At 41.2% G+C, this 14535-nt stretch overlaps 1 protein-coding gene across 1 annotated transcript in view; it reads left to right on the top strand.

The window, feature by feature from the left end:
• The window catches only part of LAPTM4B (lysosomal protein transmembrane 4 beta), a 96101-nt gene that overhangs the window by 10590 nt on the left and 70976 nt on the right, over nucleotides 1-14535 (top strand). The window contains exon 2 of the mRNA XM_054021057.1: nucleotides 13483-13594. Coding sequence (XP_053877032.1) covers nucleotides 13483-13594 — 112 coding nt within the window. The remainder of the gene's footprint in view (nucleotides 1-13482; nucleotides 13595-14535) is intronic.

The raw sequence follows: 14535 nt of genomic DNA, 5'->3' as shown, positions 1-14535 counted from the left end.
GTCACGCATGTGTTCTAAGTTTGGCCTGGCAAGGCTTGTAAATGGCCTGGCTACTGGCAAAGCAAGAACTCTTTCCAGTAAGTGGGTAAGTGCGGGCAAGTATCTGGTTGGATTCACTGCTGCACCCTGAGCTTCAATGCTTGAAAGCTCCCATTAAACCCGGAAGCCAGGAGTAGGGGGATAGAGGTCAGAGCCAAGCTCCTTCTCACTCACAACAAGAGAAGGAGAGTGCTCCAAATTGATCAGACATTTAGGAACCCTGGCAGGGTCAAGAGGCAGTGCTTTGCTGGCAGGTGAACAGTGCCCCCTTCCTAGCAAGTTCTGGGGAAGGAACACACTGGGTTTCTAACTAGGGCACTACTCTGGTCCCTGCCATAGGTCTCCTATTTTTCTTATGGCTACAGCAGGGTTAGTTCTTTAGCTAAAAGAGGGCTGTTGGTAATGTTTTCAAGCCCTGGAGCTCTCTTCCATTTTGCTTCTGGTTTTTATTGAACAAGTTCTTGTTTTATCAGGAGATACTTTGAACCATTTTTAAATACTCAGGACAAAAGTTTTCAGTTGAAATTCAGCTCTGCAGAAATTTTTGCTTTTGCAAAGTTGCATGTTTCAGCTCCAGGGATAATTGCAGCTGGCCTAGGGCCTGTCAGATTAATGTGGGCTTGACATTTACCAAGTTAGGGATTATCAGGTTCAGCTACTGTACCATACAGTCTGTTCTCGGTTTCCTTATATAATTAATTTAGTACAGAGGGTTGCACAATGATGCTAGGATAGGCTTCTTTCATACAAATAGTGGTACCACTGGCATGTCACAGGGCTTTCATAGGGATTGCATATCTCTTTTGATTGTATAAAATAATTGATCCAAATTCTTGGATTAATAAGGTTTACGTGGTTTGATGTCGAACTGTGTGCATGTGTCTCACTGGAGTAGTAATGCATAGTGTAAATAAGAAAAAAGCCAAGGTAGGGAATTAACTTTTAGTGCAAAAAGCCATAGCTCAGACTTTCTCAGACAGAAAATTTAGCTGTCCCATCCACCACCCCGATTGCTGACACATGCATTACTTTAAACACATGTTCTTGGGATTTCGATAGATGTAAGAGGGAAAACTAACTATATCCAAAGACTTCAAATAATATAAAAATGATCAGAATGAAATTGTTGTGTAAACCAGAAGTCCCAGGAATGGAAAACTCAAGGACTAGTGGTAGAATACCACACTTTTTTCTTCCCTGACGCCAGTTTGAGTCAAGCCCAGACAAGCAGTAATCTTTTAGCGGCCTTCTGTGAAATTAATTGATGATCTTCAAACAATTACTAAGTATCCACATCACAAACCCCATAATCACATATTATACTAGTTGGCACTGTTTGTCCTCAGTCATAGCAGAGAGGCTAAGGACTGAATGACACCTATATGATAGTGTGATGGATGGTTTAGAAATACTGATGGATTAGATATATGGATAACTACTCACTCTTCCTAAAGAAGATGGGAGAGATTCCAGAGGATTGGAAAAGGGCAAATCTAGTGCCCATCCATAAAAAGGGAAATAAGGACAACCTATGGAATTACAGACCAGTCAGTTTAACTTCAGTACTTGGAGAGAGAACAGAGCAAATAATTAAGCAATCAATCTGCAAATACCTAGAAGATAATAAGGTAATAAGTAAGAGTCAGCATGGATTTGTCAAGGAACAAATCATGTCAAACCAACCTACTAGCTTTCTTTTGATAGGGCAACAAGCAGTGGTGTAACCAGGTTATACCAGCAAGGGGAGCCAAAAAAAAAAAAAAGGGGTGCCAATGCAGCGGGGGGGGAAGAACCCGCTGAAGACTGAAGCACTTGCCACCGAAGATCCAGAGCGGCTGAAGGACCCACCGCCAAATTGCCGCCGAAGACCCAGAGCGGCTGAAGGACCTGCCCCGAGGACCTGGAGCAGCTGAAGGACCCACTGCCAAATTGCTGCCGAAGATCCGAAGCGGCTGGGGTGAGTGTAAAAAATTAAAAAGGTGCCACTTTTGGGGACTGTGCTCAGTGGGGAGCGGCTGCTCTCCCTGCTCTCCACCCCCGCTACGCTACTGGCAACAAGCCTTGTGGATAGGGGGCAAGCGGTAGATTTGATATATTTTGACTTTGATACTGTCCTGCATAATCTTCTCATAAACAAACTTCGGAAATGCAACCTAGATGGAGCTACTTTAAGGTGCATGCATAACTGGTTGGAAGACTGTTCCCAGAGAGTAGGTCTCAGTGGTTCACGGTCACGCTGGAAGGGCATATTGAGTAGGGTCCCGCAGGGATTAGTTCTTGGTCTGGTTCTGTTCAATATCTTCATCAACGATTTAGATAATGGTATAGAGAGTACACTTGTAAAGTTTGCGGACAATACCAAGTTGGGAGGGATTGCAAGTGGTTTGGCGGATAGGATTAAAATTCAAAGTGATCTGGACAAACTGGAGAAATGGTCTGAAGAAAATAGGATGAAATTCAGTAAGGACAAATGCAAAGTACTCCATTTAGGCAGGAACAAACAATTGCACACATACAAAATGGGAAATGACTGGCTAGGACGAGTACTGCAAAAAGGAATCTCGGGGTCATAGTAGATCACAAGCTAAATATGAATAGTCAACTCGTGTAACACTGTTATGGGGGGGGGAGCAAACATTCTGGAATGTATTAGCAGGAGTGTTGTAAGCAAGACATGAGAAGTAATTCTTCTGCTCTACTCCATACTGTTTAGGCCTCAACTGGAGTATTGTGTCCAGTTCTGGGCACCGCATTTCAGGAAAGACATGGAAAATTGGAGAAAGTCCAGAGGAGAGCAACAAAAATGATTAAAGGTCTAGAAAACATGACCTATGAGGGAAGATTAAAAAAATTGAGTTTAGTCTGGAGAAGAAAAGACTGAGAGGGAACATTACTTTTCAAGTATGTAAAACGTTGTTACAAGGAGGAGGGTGAAAAAATATATCCTCCTTAACCTCTGAGGATAGGACAAGAAGCAATGGGCTTAAATTGCAGCAAGGGCGGTTTAGGTTGGACTGAACAGTATATTGAAGTCTGCAAAACACTTTCAGGTCTCGGTATGAATGAGGGAACAGATTTTAAATTCTGTATTCCTTATAACTGAATTTTTCAATTAATCTTTTCCCTGTAATTTTATTTCTATTGCAAAGCAATCTTTGTTTCTGAAAGCTTTGAACAAAAAAAAGTGTCATGAAGTACCTTCCTTATGTTGTGAAGTGTGTTCAAATTAGTGGGAAGTCTAGTTTTCTTTGACTACCTTGCATCTTTTTTTGTCTGTCTCAAATGGATCAGTTTTTTTATCACATAAGGTCATACCCTACACTCGGTCTATGTTTGTGTCTCTCATTAACATTTTTCTGCTCTAAGACTGAGAGTAAAAATTCCCCTTAAACATTTTCATCATGCTTATTTAAGAATCACTTGTAGGGTTCATGAATCCATTTTTGGAAGCTGAGAACTACAATGGGAGAATCAAAACATTCATCATTGTTCACTTAAACAACTAACCTATGTTAAATATGGATTTAATAGATATCAGCTCTTTATATAGCTGGCTTCTCTGTCTAACTTTATGAAGTCTCTTTGATTAGATATCTTTAAACAGGAATTCTAGCTTGTCATAACAATATTCTAACTTGAACACACACTGCATAATGGGATGGGTTATATTTCTCAGATCCCAGTCCACTGAATAGGTTCTCGGTAGCAGCCATCCATCAGTGGCAATTTTCAGGTCCCTGCCCAAGTGTAGGTACAGCTGTTTCCCAGTACAGTAAAAAAAGTAACACAGAAGCCATTGATACATTTACATATGAATATTCTATTTATCAAACTGTAAAGGATTAACATTACGCTTAACTGTCGTACTTATCAAATTAAACTGATGTCCCAAGGGAGGCAGAAAGATATTTAGTGTGCACCTTGCATGTTGTATCCATCTAAACTTTCTTGTACAAATTCTGTAATTTCTGTTTTTCATTTGAGACAGGTCTGTTGTGAACTGTGTTGGTTGGACTTTAGGGCTTCTTAAAAGTCTGCCAGCAGGCAATAGCAGAGTCATTTGCAAAGAAGAGTGGTTGTAAATCATGCCAGATTTCCACTATCAGTTTATTCGGCATAGATTTAAAGTTCAGTACTTACTGTCATTACAATAATCAAAATTAAGATGTATTTAAAGAATAACTAAAATATTTTCTGCACCTCTAATATGCCAGTTTGAATCTGCTGGACCATTTGCTGTCATCACACTGATGACAAGTTGAAGTAACAACCTGGCAATTCTTACGAATTTGTCTTAAGCGACAAGAATTCCAGATTGCACTGTTTTCTCCATGTATATAGCTAATCCTTTTTGAATCCTACTAAGTCAGTGGCTTTCAAATTTTTTGAGCTCAGCACCCCCCCCCCCCCCGCCTTGAGTTACAACTTTTGGTTGTCTCCCCCGACCCAAACAAAAAGAGGGGAGTTGGGGTGGATGTGGCACTCCCTTGTCGAGCCCTACCATGTGGGGCTGAAGACTGAGCTTCCTGGCATCACTGCTTTTCCTCCTGACTGTTCCTCCACGCCCCCCTGGGGGGGCATGCCCCACAGTTTGAAAACCTCTGTGCTAAGCTCTTGGCTTCAGTAGTATCTTGTGATGATGAGTTTCACAGGCTAACACTGTTATGGAGGGAAAGGGTTTCCCTTTTAATCCATCTTTAAATTGCTGCCTTTCCATTTCCCTTGTTCTTTGTTGAGAGTGGATATGGGCTGGGTTAGATGAACAGTTAGTGCATGGCAAGCTGGGGTGTAAAGCCACAGCACATTTGTGTGCCATGTGCTAACTGTTCATCTAGACGAGCTCTAAGTACTGTAAGAGAACCTGGTCTACCTTCTCTATACAATGCATTAGTTTGCATATCACTACCATGTCTGCCTTGCTGTGTGGTCAGTCCCCAGCAGCAGCTCCAGATACTTTGGTCCAAAGAGGATATATGTTTTATTCAGCACGAACCAGATGGCTTGAATACAGGGAAGGAAGAACAAGAAATATCTACTCTGACAGTCAGGTTAACATATGGGTTATATTCCTGCTGCTTTTCCCAGAACTTTCAACTGCTGATTGACACATTCTCTGATATACCTGTTGTCTCTGAGCTGTTCACCTCCCATTAGTTCTGACAAACCTATTTTGATTGCATAAACCTCGGTGGAAAATGTAGGAAAACCCTGAGTCCATCTTTCTCAGAGGGAGAGGTAATCTTGCTTGACCTGGTTTCTCTAATAGTAAAATGTCTTAGAGGCATAGTACCAGCTAGCCCTTCAATTCTCCTTCCTCCAAACTGAAACAGATTTGTTATTGTGGCTAATAATAACTACTTTGTAATTCTATGGAAGGCTTCCAGTCTACCCTGACACCAAAGGTCAGGCCTTCTACCTTACTTTAGTCCTCTGATCACTTTCTGAAAATGTTAATCTCAACCCCCTCGAAAGCTACGAAGGGAGACTGTTAGCCAGACCCTTTCTCTTCCTACTGTCTTATTCCCTGTTGTTTGGTATGCTGACAAGCCTCCTTCTCCTTCACTAACTCAGTTGATGACATGGATGCATATTTCTCCCTACCAAAGAAAAATCCCAGAGGAAGGGCTTGATGCCTCTTGACACTATCAGATAGTGCTTAATGACCTATCTTGTTCCCATCTGCTACTTAACTCTAGCCCATTGCTACTTTTGCCAGCTTCCCACCCCTAGGCCCCATGTCCTCTGAGGCGGATGACCCTTAAATTACTCTTCTTTGTTGCGATAGTTTCTGTGAAGAGGGTCAGACAGTTGGCGAGCACCCTGTCTACATCCTTACACCAATCTGCCCCAGTCTCCCGCAACAATTAGGTTGGTTCAAGAACTAAAATGGCCTCTTGCTTTCACTCGAATCAGAATATGAAATTACTTAGTTCTCCTTTCCCCTTCTAGTGACAAAGAATGTACCTAAAATTCTACCTGTAAAGGATAAAGAACTTTAGGTCTCCTGACCCATTGTTAATTCCGTGGAAGGAGCTAAAGTGTATATAAATCAAACTTAAAATTAAAAGTGCTGTTCTGCTGAAGGGGTCAGGTGTCCTTTCAATGTACAAACTGTCCTCTTTCAGATTCATAATTAAAACCTTCTGGGCCAAAAGCTGCACAGAACGTATGGGGTGGAAGGGCAGAGGGAGAGGGGACAGAATTAAGATAGTTCAGGTGATCTGTATGGTTGTGTTTTCTGACTTTCTCCAAGTGTCACGATAACTTTGAATATCAAGGTATTATAAAACATGATTGGACTTTTTAATTAGTTTTTTTGGGGGGTTGTTTCTTTTTAGAAAGAAACTACAGAGTTCAAAAGTGTTCAATTAGTTCTTAACTATCTATAGATATTTTCAGCCATAACATTATCTTAACTCAGTTTTTTTTGTTTGCCTGAAAATTTCCTCAGCTTTATTAAAATGTTTATATATAGGGAAGTTCATTTTAGCAATTACTATGGATAGATGCTAAATTAAGCCGTTTGGGTTATGTTAGCTATTGTTATGTATCAAATAATTTTGCTTCCTTTTAAAAAAAAGTAATGTTCAGAACATGTAGCACAAAGGTTTGTCTGACACAGAATTCAAATAGTATTTCACTACTAATCATTGCTCAGCCAGAATCATCTTCATTCATAAATATCTTCTGTTTCGTCTGGTAGATTAGTATTGTATGAGGCAAAGCATTCTAAGATTTCCTGAGCTCCAGGAGCGTCTTATGTAATTATGCCCTTTTATTGATGCTTTTTGAATTTTTTTTTAAAAGATTCTATGTAGATTATAAATTGAAAGCTAAAATCAAGATTACTGTTACGTAGTTTTCTACCTGCCTCCTCCACCCAGATTAATGTTGTTTATTTTTCATATACATAGGTGCTCATCACTGTAGTACCTGAATAACTCGCAACACGCTTCTGAGACAAGGAAGAATCCCCATTTGATAGGGAAACTGAGGCAGAGTATACACCCCCAGTTTAATAAAACATTTTTAAGCAAGTGCTTAAGTGAGTCTCTGGTTTAAGTACATGCTCAAAGTTAAGGATGTGCTTACGTGCTTCGTTGAACAGACAGAGACTGCTGAATCAGGGCCTACGTCACTTGCTCCAGCTCATGGGGTGAGTCTGTGGTAGAGTCAGGAATACAATATACTTTTCCTGATTCTTAGTGCTATGACTTAATTTTCCATTATGCACAATCACAGGGCTGTAGCTTAGCACAGTGGTTCTCAACCAGGGGTACACAGAGGTCTTCCAGGGGGTACATCAACTTATCTAGATATTTGCCTAGTTTTACAACTGGCTACATAAAAAGCACTAGCAAATTCAGTACAAACTCAGCCCTGGTCTACACTACAGGACTAAATAAAAAAAGGACTCCTTGGATTTTGTGTCAACCTCCTTGTTCCTCGCTATTCTATGTACTGTTTTATGTTCTTTCAATATATATGAACCTTATCAAATAAGATACTGAGATGATAAAATTCCAGTGGCAGAGGAGATCAGTTCCAGGGATCAGAAAGAAATAGTAAAGAAACCAATAGAGGTCAGTCTCCTCTCCCTCCCTCCGTGAAAGCAATGGCAGACAATCGTTTTGCACCTTTTTTTCTGGGTTACCCAGGCAGATGACATAGCACGGCAAGCATGGAGCCCGCTCAGCTCACCACTGCTGTTGTGAACATTGTAAACACCTTGCACGTTATTCTGCAGTATGTGCAGAACCTGGCTAGGAGACACAAGCACGAGGATGAAAAATTTCATTTTTTATTAAAAAAAAAAAAAAAGTTTAGCGTTTCAAGCTAAAATTTTTGTTTTTTTTCTCCCCTTTCTCCCGTGTTTACATCTCCTCCTTTTCTCAGGTTATAACCTCTTATTGATATATTTTGATTGGTTAGAACTCACAGTATTGCACTGGAAACAAGGGGGTGGAGAAGGAAACAAGGGAGAGAAAGTGGTGGGGGGAAAAACGGGGGGGAGATTATTTTAGAGAGGGGAAGAAAGGAGGTGAGAAGCAAACTTAAAAACTTTACATTAAAAACAAAATTTTTCAGTTTTCAATAAAACAAAAACAATGAAATTTTTCAATTGGAAACAAATTTTTCACTTCATTCATTTTGAATTTTTTCATTATAAAAAATGAAAACATTCACCAAAAAAAAAAAACAAATATGAAATTTGTTTCTTTCAAAAATGTAAAATACTGTATTGAAATACTGTTTTTTACTAGCTCTGCATACCACAAAACAATGCCCCTGCTCCCAAGAGCTGGTAACAGCACTGAATGATTCTTGCTCTGAAGAGTTCTCAAGTTTCTCTGCAGATAAAATCAGTTGGGTTTAGGCCAAGATGTCTGCTTCCATGGTTGCAGTATCATGTATGGAGAAGGAGGAGAAAACCAGCTTTCTCTCCTTGAATTTCAGATGGTGTCACTCCCTGAGACATGAGGAGCTAGAATTGCTAGAGCTATGACCTCTGTGTTAGAATGTGTTTTCTTTGGCTAGAGAAATCTAGCAGGAAGATGTTGAGGATGTTTTTAGAGTTGACTGTCCTCTCTTTGGAAGGCAAGTTGCCTGGTATAAGTGATTACTGGACCCCCACATAAGAAACCATATAGGAACTGACAAACTCTCCAGTTGTCTCAGTGTCTAAAATTTACCATATTTAGGAAAGATTATTGAGAAGATTGTGGTGAGGTAGCTATAGCAATATCTGCATTCCTCAGATGGTTTCAATCCTTTTTGGTTTGAGGTTTGGCCTTTTTATGGTACGGAGATTGCACTAGTTAATTATCTCCTTCTGGCAATATATGATATCAGTTCTGATTCTTTTAGATCTGTCCTTTGATTCCATTGACTGTGGATGTTGTGGACCTGCCTGTGGAGCCCTGCATGGATTGACGATCAATTCTTTTTATGAGGAGATGCTGGGGAAATTGCTCATCTGTCCCAAAGGCACTTTGTAACATTTCCGTTCTTTGGGCCCTTCTCTTCTGCATGAGGAGAAACAAATGGAAGAGATGGCAGAGATTATTTTAGTGCTCCAGTTGGGGGAGTGTGCCAATTGTTCATTTTGCTGGATCACAACTCGGGTGTCACATCTGCTGAATCTCTGTGTCTGGATGGCCAGCTAACAGTAGTTGTCAAGATTTTTTGGGGGGATGGTTGTTTTTCCCCATTTGCACATGGGTAAGAGGAAACAATCTTTTTATTAAAGTTGTGGGTTCCCTACAGTTATGTACATGTCATTTCCTTGAGACTGGATTGCCGTAATGTGGTCTACATAGGGCTACATGTGTTCAGAACATTCAGCCTGTGCACAATACAGTTCTTAATGTTGCTTCACACCACTAGCACAGTATATGTGCCCTCAGATCAGCACTGCCTTCTGATTGCTTGCCTTGGCTTCCAAGGCACTCACTGGAGCAACACGTAAATACTTTTAAAAATCTGAGCCTCAGATACTATGATGATGATGGCAATATAAGTATCTAAATAGGTGCTTTGCAAATGCATTTAGAGGTGTTAGTTTTGACTTATAAGGCCATAAGATGTTTTGGTTCTGGATAACACCACCTCTCTCCTTGTGTGGTACAAAGCCATTTGATATTGGCGGGGGTCATTGAGCTAACTGCTGCCTGGTTTAAATGGGAGAGGGCTGGTGATGGGGCATTTTAGTGATAGGACCTTTACTCTGGGACTTGCTCCCCTTTGATGTGACAGCTCCCGCAGCTGTATTCCATTAGGATAAGTTGCAATGCCTGTCTATTTCCCCAGGTTTTGCAGAAGGGTATATTTGATTTAGCGAGTGGTTATTGAGAGTCCTGATCCTTCAGTTAAGAAGGTTCAACCTCTTTCTTACATCAGTGTATTTGATAAGATTTGTAATTGTTTTGACTGTCATCTATCTCATTTTTCTATCTAATTAGTCTAAGGTATTTCTAGGGTATCCATTGCAATAGTATGTTGGTATCTGGCTGTCTAACCATATGGTTAAGGGGCAAAGGTTTCATTACTCTAAATGAGCTGGAGTCAAATCAAGGCCATCCCTTGTGCCAGTGCAGGATGGGCAGCTTAGCAGAGCCCACATTTTGTTCCCCATTCCTCAAAAACTCATCTAATTCATACTGTGCAGGTCATCCAGAGCCACAGAGGAGTGTGCCATGGCAGGGTGTAGATTTAAGGGAATGGTCTATATGTTAAGTGGTCTACCTATGGCATTTTGGAGGCAAAAGCAAAGAGGGCTGAATTTGGCCCCTTAAACCTGTGTCTCCATCCTCCTACCTTCTTCCCAGCAGTTGTTGGGTAGCGCTGTATTCATAAGAAGCAGTGTAGTCTAATCACTAAAGCACTGGCCTCATAGTCAGAGACTTGGGTTCTAAGCCTAGTTCCTGACACTGATTTGTTTTGACTTCAAGCATATCACAAAGCCTTTCTATATCTCTTTCTCCATGTGTAAAATAAGGATAATATGCCTTGCAGGAGTAATGTGAGGCTTAGTCACTTAATGTTTCTGAAACAGTTTGAGGAAAAATGCTGTCTAACTATTTTTGTTATTCATTACACTATGCATTCGCTGAAGAATATGAAATAACTCGAGTGAAATCCTGGCCCCATGGAGGTGAATGACAAAATTCCTACTGGCTTTCATGGGATGAGGATTTCGCTCCACATGCTCATTACCAACCTGGTGTTTGCCAATCCAGGGAAGTGGTGTAATCGTCTTTTATTCTTTTCTAGATCATGTTGTGACATTACGCCCCATAGTCTTCATAAAAATATTGTTATGATATGAATATGGGATAACTAAGTTATGTTTTATGCAAGATGGGTCATGTGAGGTATTCTTGGAAAGGTTATATTTACTGAATGTAATTACCCAATTTGTATGGATGTATCACTCCTGTATCTGAAGTTAGGAATATTGACTATGTAACAATTACAACTGTGTGTACTTGGGGAATGCCCACCAGCTAGTATGCAGTCAGCCTGGATGAGCCATTAGGAAGGCCAATAGGACTTTGAAGATACTAATCTCCCTCCTTCCTGAGAAGTTTCCTAGGATGCTGCGTTGAAACTGCAGGGTCATGTGATCATGTTACCTGGTACAGGATATCATCTTGAAATGCTGATACTTTTCCATGGGAACGCGATGGGGGTCAAAAATGGGGAACAAAGGATTCCCATCCTAGGCAAATCCTATTTAAGGCTGGGGAGTGAGTTAATCTGGGCTCTTCTCCACTGCCTCCCCGCCCAAGAAGGAAGACTGCTGAAAACACCTGAAGAAACAAATGAACTAAGCTGTGAGGAGGGAGCAGCAGGGGCTAAGCTTAGGCGAGAAAGGTCAGTCTGTAAAAAGAATCCCTGGAGATTTATGCTGTAAGCAGTGCAGTTTACCTTCAAGAAACTCTGTAACCTGCTTGAAACAACATTTAGGGTGAGAAGTTATTTGTAGTCAGTAAAAAAATTTACCTTTTGTAGTTAATAAACTTGTTTTTGTTTATTCTAAAACACAGTTTGTGCAATTCATAACTGGGGGGAGGGAGGGAAAATTGTGCATATCTTCCTCCACATTGAGGGAGGGAGTGAATTTCATGAGCTTACACTGTATACAGGGCCGTCCTTACGTATATGTGTATGCTGCGTATGCCTACCATGAAATTTGGGGCACCATCAGCCCCAGCGACCAGCCCTATCCCTCGGCTGGCCCCCCCTGCAAGGGGCAGGGCCCTCCCTAGGGGGGTGTGGGGCCCCGGACAACTCCCTCTGCCCTGCCTTTTATCCTTCCCCCCTGCCCCGCCCCAATTCTACTTCTTCCCCCAGCGACCCCGCACTCACCGGCGGGAAGTGGAGGGCACCCAAATGGCTAGGGACGGCCCTGTCTGTATTGATCTCTATATAGCACAAGACAATATAATTTTGGGTTTACACTCCAGAGGGTGTGTGCACCAGAGTGCTAGGCAATTCCCCCAGCTGAATCTTCCCACACAGCTGATTGCAGACTGTGTGGTTCTACAGCTGGGCATGCCCCTACCTCTGTGTGCGCACAGCAGGACAGGGTGAGGGAGCCCAGGCTGGTTGAACGGGTGGGTTTAGTGGGAGTCTCAAAGGGTTGTTCCATCATATGTGAAATCTGAATGTTTCCAAATGGAAGAAAAAAAAAAAAAGAGTGCTCTGAGTACATCCATACAAAAGGATGATGCTTTCATACTTTTAAATAGCATACCACATGCATCTTAAATCCTTCTATATTTTTTTCTCCTCTTTAGTATGTATTTGTTTCTATCATCTGTTCTCTACTTTTCTGTGAGAGAGCATGAAGCAAATAAGTGAACTCCATTATACTGTTAAAATAGCGAAGTTTAAAAAAAGTAGGTCATTGTGTAGGTCTCCTTAATACTAGAAAAGAATCATGCTCTCTCTGTCTTATAATTTTTTACATTCTTCATTCGTGGGCCAGGTTGTGATGCTCTTACTTTTTCCACAAGAAGTACCCTTCACTTCAAAGTGGTGTCTAATGTGCTGTTCATCACATGTAAAGGTATGACAGTCTGGCCTTTGGTGATCTTTTTAGTTCTCTAATACTTCATGTTTCATACCCTGCATACAACCATTTCTTCCTCCCTTTGCTTATGTTGGCCTTGTGTTATTACACCTAGCTTAGATGTTACTGCTCACAGAACTCCTCCGCATACATGAACTGATCTTTCAAAATCACATGGCACAGAAGTGCATGCAACAGCAAATATCACACTAATATTGCAATCTATCCCTGCCCTGGGCCCCCTCCTAAGGCTTCTGCTTTAGCAGCCAGTGTGAATCAGCTTGAATGTTAGCCTCACTTAAAATCCAGCCCCTTCCAGCAGACAAGCACACCTACAGCCACCTAGCAATTTGCCAGGAAGTGATCTCATCACTCATCAAATCCAGCTCATCATCATTATCCAGATTAGTAATCTGTGAATGGAGATTGTTCAGTTATAAGGCTCTCAGTTAGGATTTTAAAAATAATTGTAATTCCGGGAACTGTATGAACTATAAATAGATTATCATGTTTTATAATCCAAAAGAACAGGATCAGTGAGGTAGGTGGAGTGGCCTTGTCAGGGATGACTTGTTCTTCCCTTCACCCCTCCCCTCTTTTTTTTGTTTTTTTTTTTTTTTTAAATAGCAACAGGAAGGAAAATGGAAAAGGGGTTGATCAGGTTTTGTGTCATTATCCTGTAATTTGGGGCTCTGGTACAAAGAAAAACTATACATTCTATTCAAATGGGGAGAAAGTATTTATAGTGGCAATTAAATACATTTCACATTAGGAACACTGTCCCTGCAGCAGTTTGCATATCCCACTCTATGGTATTTTCACTAAGAAATTACACATCCTGACTTTTCCCTTTCTCCTCTCTGTAGATCATCAATTCAGTGGTACTGCTGATCCTGCTGAGTGCCCTGACTGATCCCGACCAGTACCACTTACCAAGTGCTGAATTAGGGGGCGAATTTGAATTTATGGATGATGCCAGTAAGTATATAGCATTTAATTATCAGTGTTTCATTTCTGTTTCTGAAGCAGCAGTATTTTTTAGGCAGTCTGGTAATGATTATGTCTCCTAAATATTGCTTCACTACATTATCCTAGAATTTTGACTTTTATGGCAAAAGGCATATCTACGGCACAAAACCACCACCACACTGGAACTGATTGTGCACTTTTTCAGTAGTCTCATCCAATTGCCTGTTAACTGAATGGGTACAGAGACCAACTACCCCTTCACATCTAGCAGAGATCCCTCCAGAATAGTGGGGTGGCCTATTGGCAAAGTGTTTGGAAAGGCCTGCACTACCATTGGCTGTGATGTAGCCACTCTGAGGTGAACAGAGAGAGGACTAGAGTCAATTGCGATGCAAATCAACATGTTCATTAGCACTAAAAAAAAAAAATGGAGTAAATAAGGATATGAATGGTATTGGTTCTGAAATAATTATATTTATAATACATTTGCATGGAGCTACAGAAACGGGAGTCCTTGTCTTTTCTCAGAAACTTTCAGTATCTCTCTCATGGCTAATAAATGGCACTAAAATCATTGATTAATAGTAACATAGGGCTGCCTCTTTCTCCCACTAAAGGCTACAGCAAAACTTTCATTGAATTCAGATCCTGTAGGGACTGGGGTATGGGTGGTCATCCTAATGGTTAGAGTCAGGAGCCTGGGATCGCATTCAGGGTCAGGAGCACATCAAAGATTAGAGCTGGAGGCAGAGGTAGGGAGTAGGAACAGGGACCTGGAGCAAGGCAGGAAAGCAGAACAGACGGGTCTGGGATAAGGAGGACAGGAACAGACTGGGAGGCAGGAAGCCAGGGCTCTGGAGGCAGGAAAGGTCCATAGTAGTAGCCAGCCAAGGAATCCTCTAGTTGTTCAGACAACTTCCTGTGACTTTCTGGTTTAAGTAGAGCTTCTC

This window comes from Malaclemys terrapin, chromosome 2 (genome assembly GCF_027887155.1).
Source record: "Malaclemys terrapin pileata isolate rMalTer1 chromosome 2, rMalTer1.hap1, whole genome shotgun sequence".
Taxonomy (NCBI): domain Eukaryota; kingdom Metazoa; phylum Chordata; order Testudines; family Emydidae; genus Malaclemys; species Malaclemys terrapin.
The sequence above is the reverse complement of the archived record's forward strand: the minus strand, read 5'-3'. Positions and strand labels throughout refer to the sequence as shown.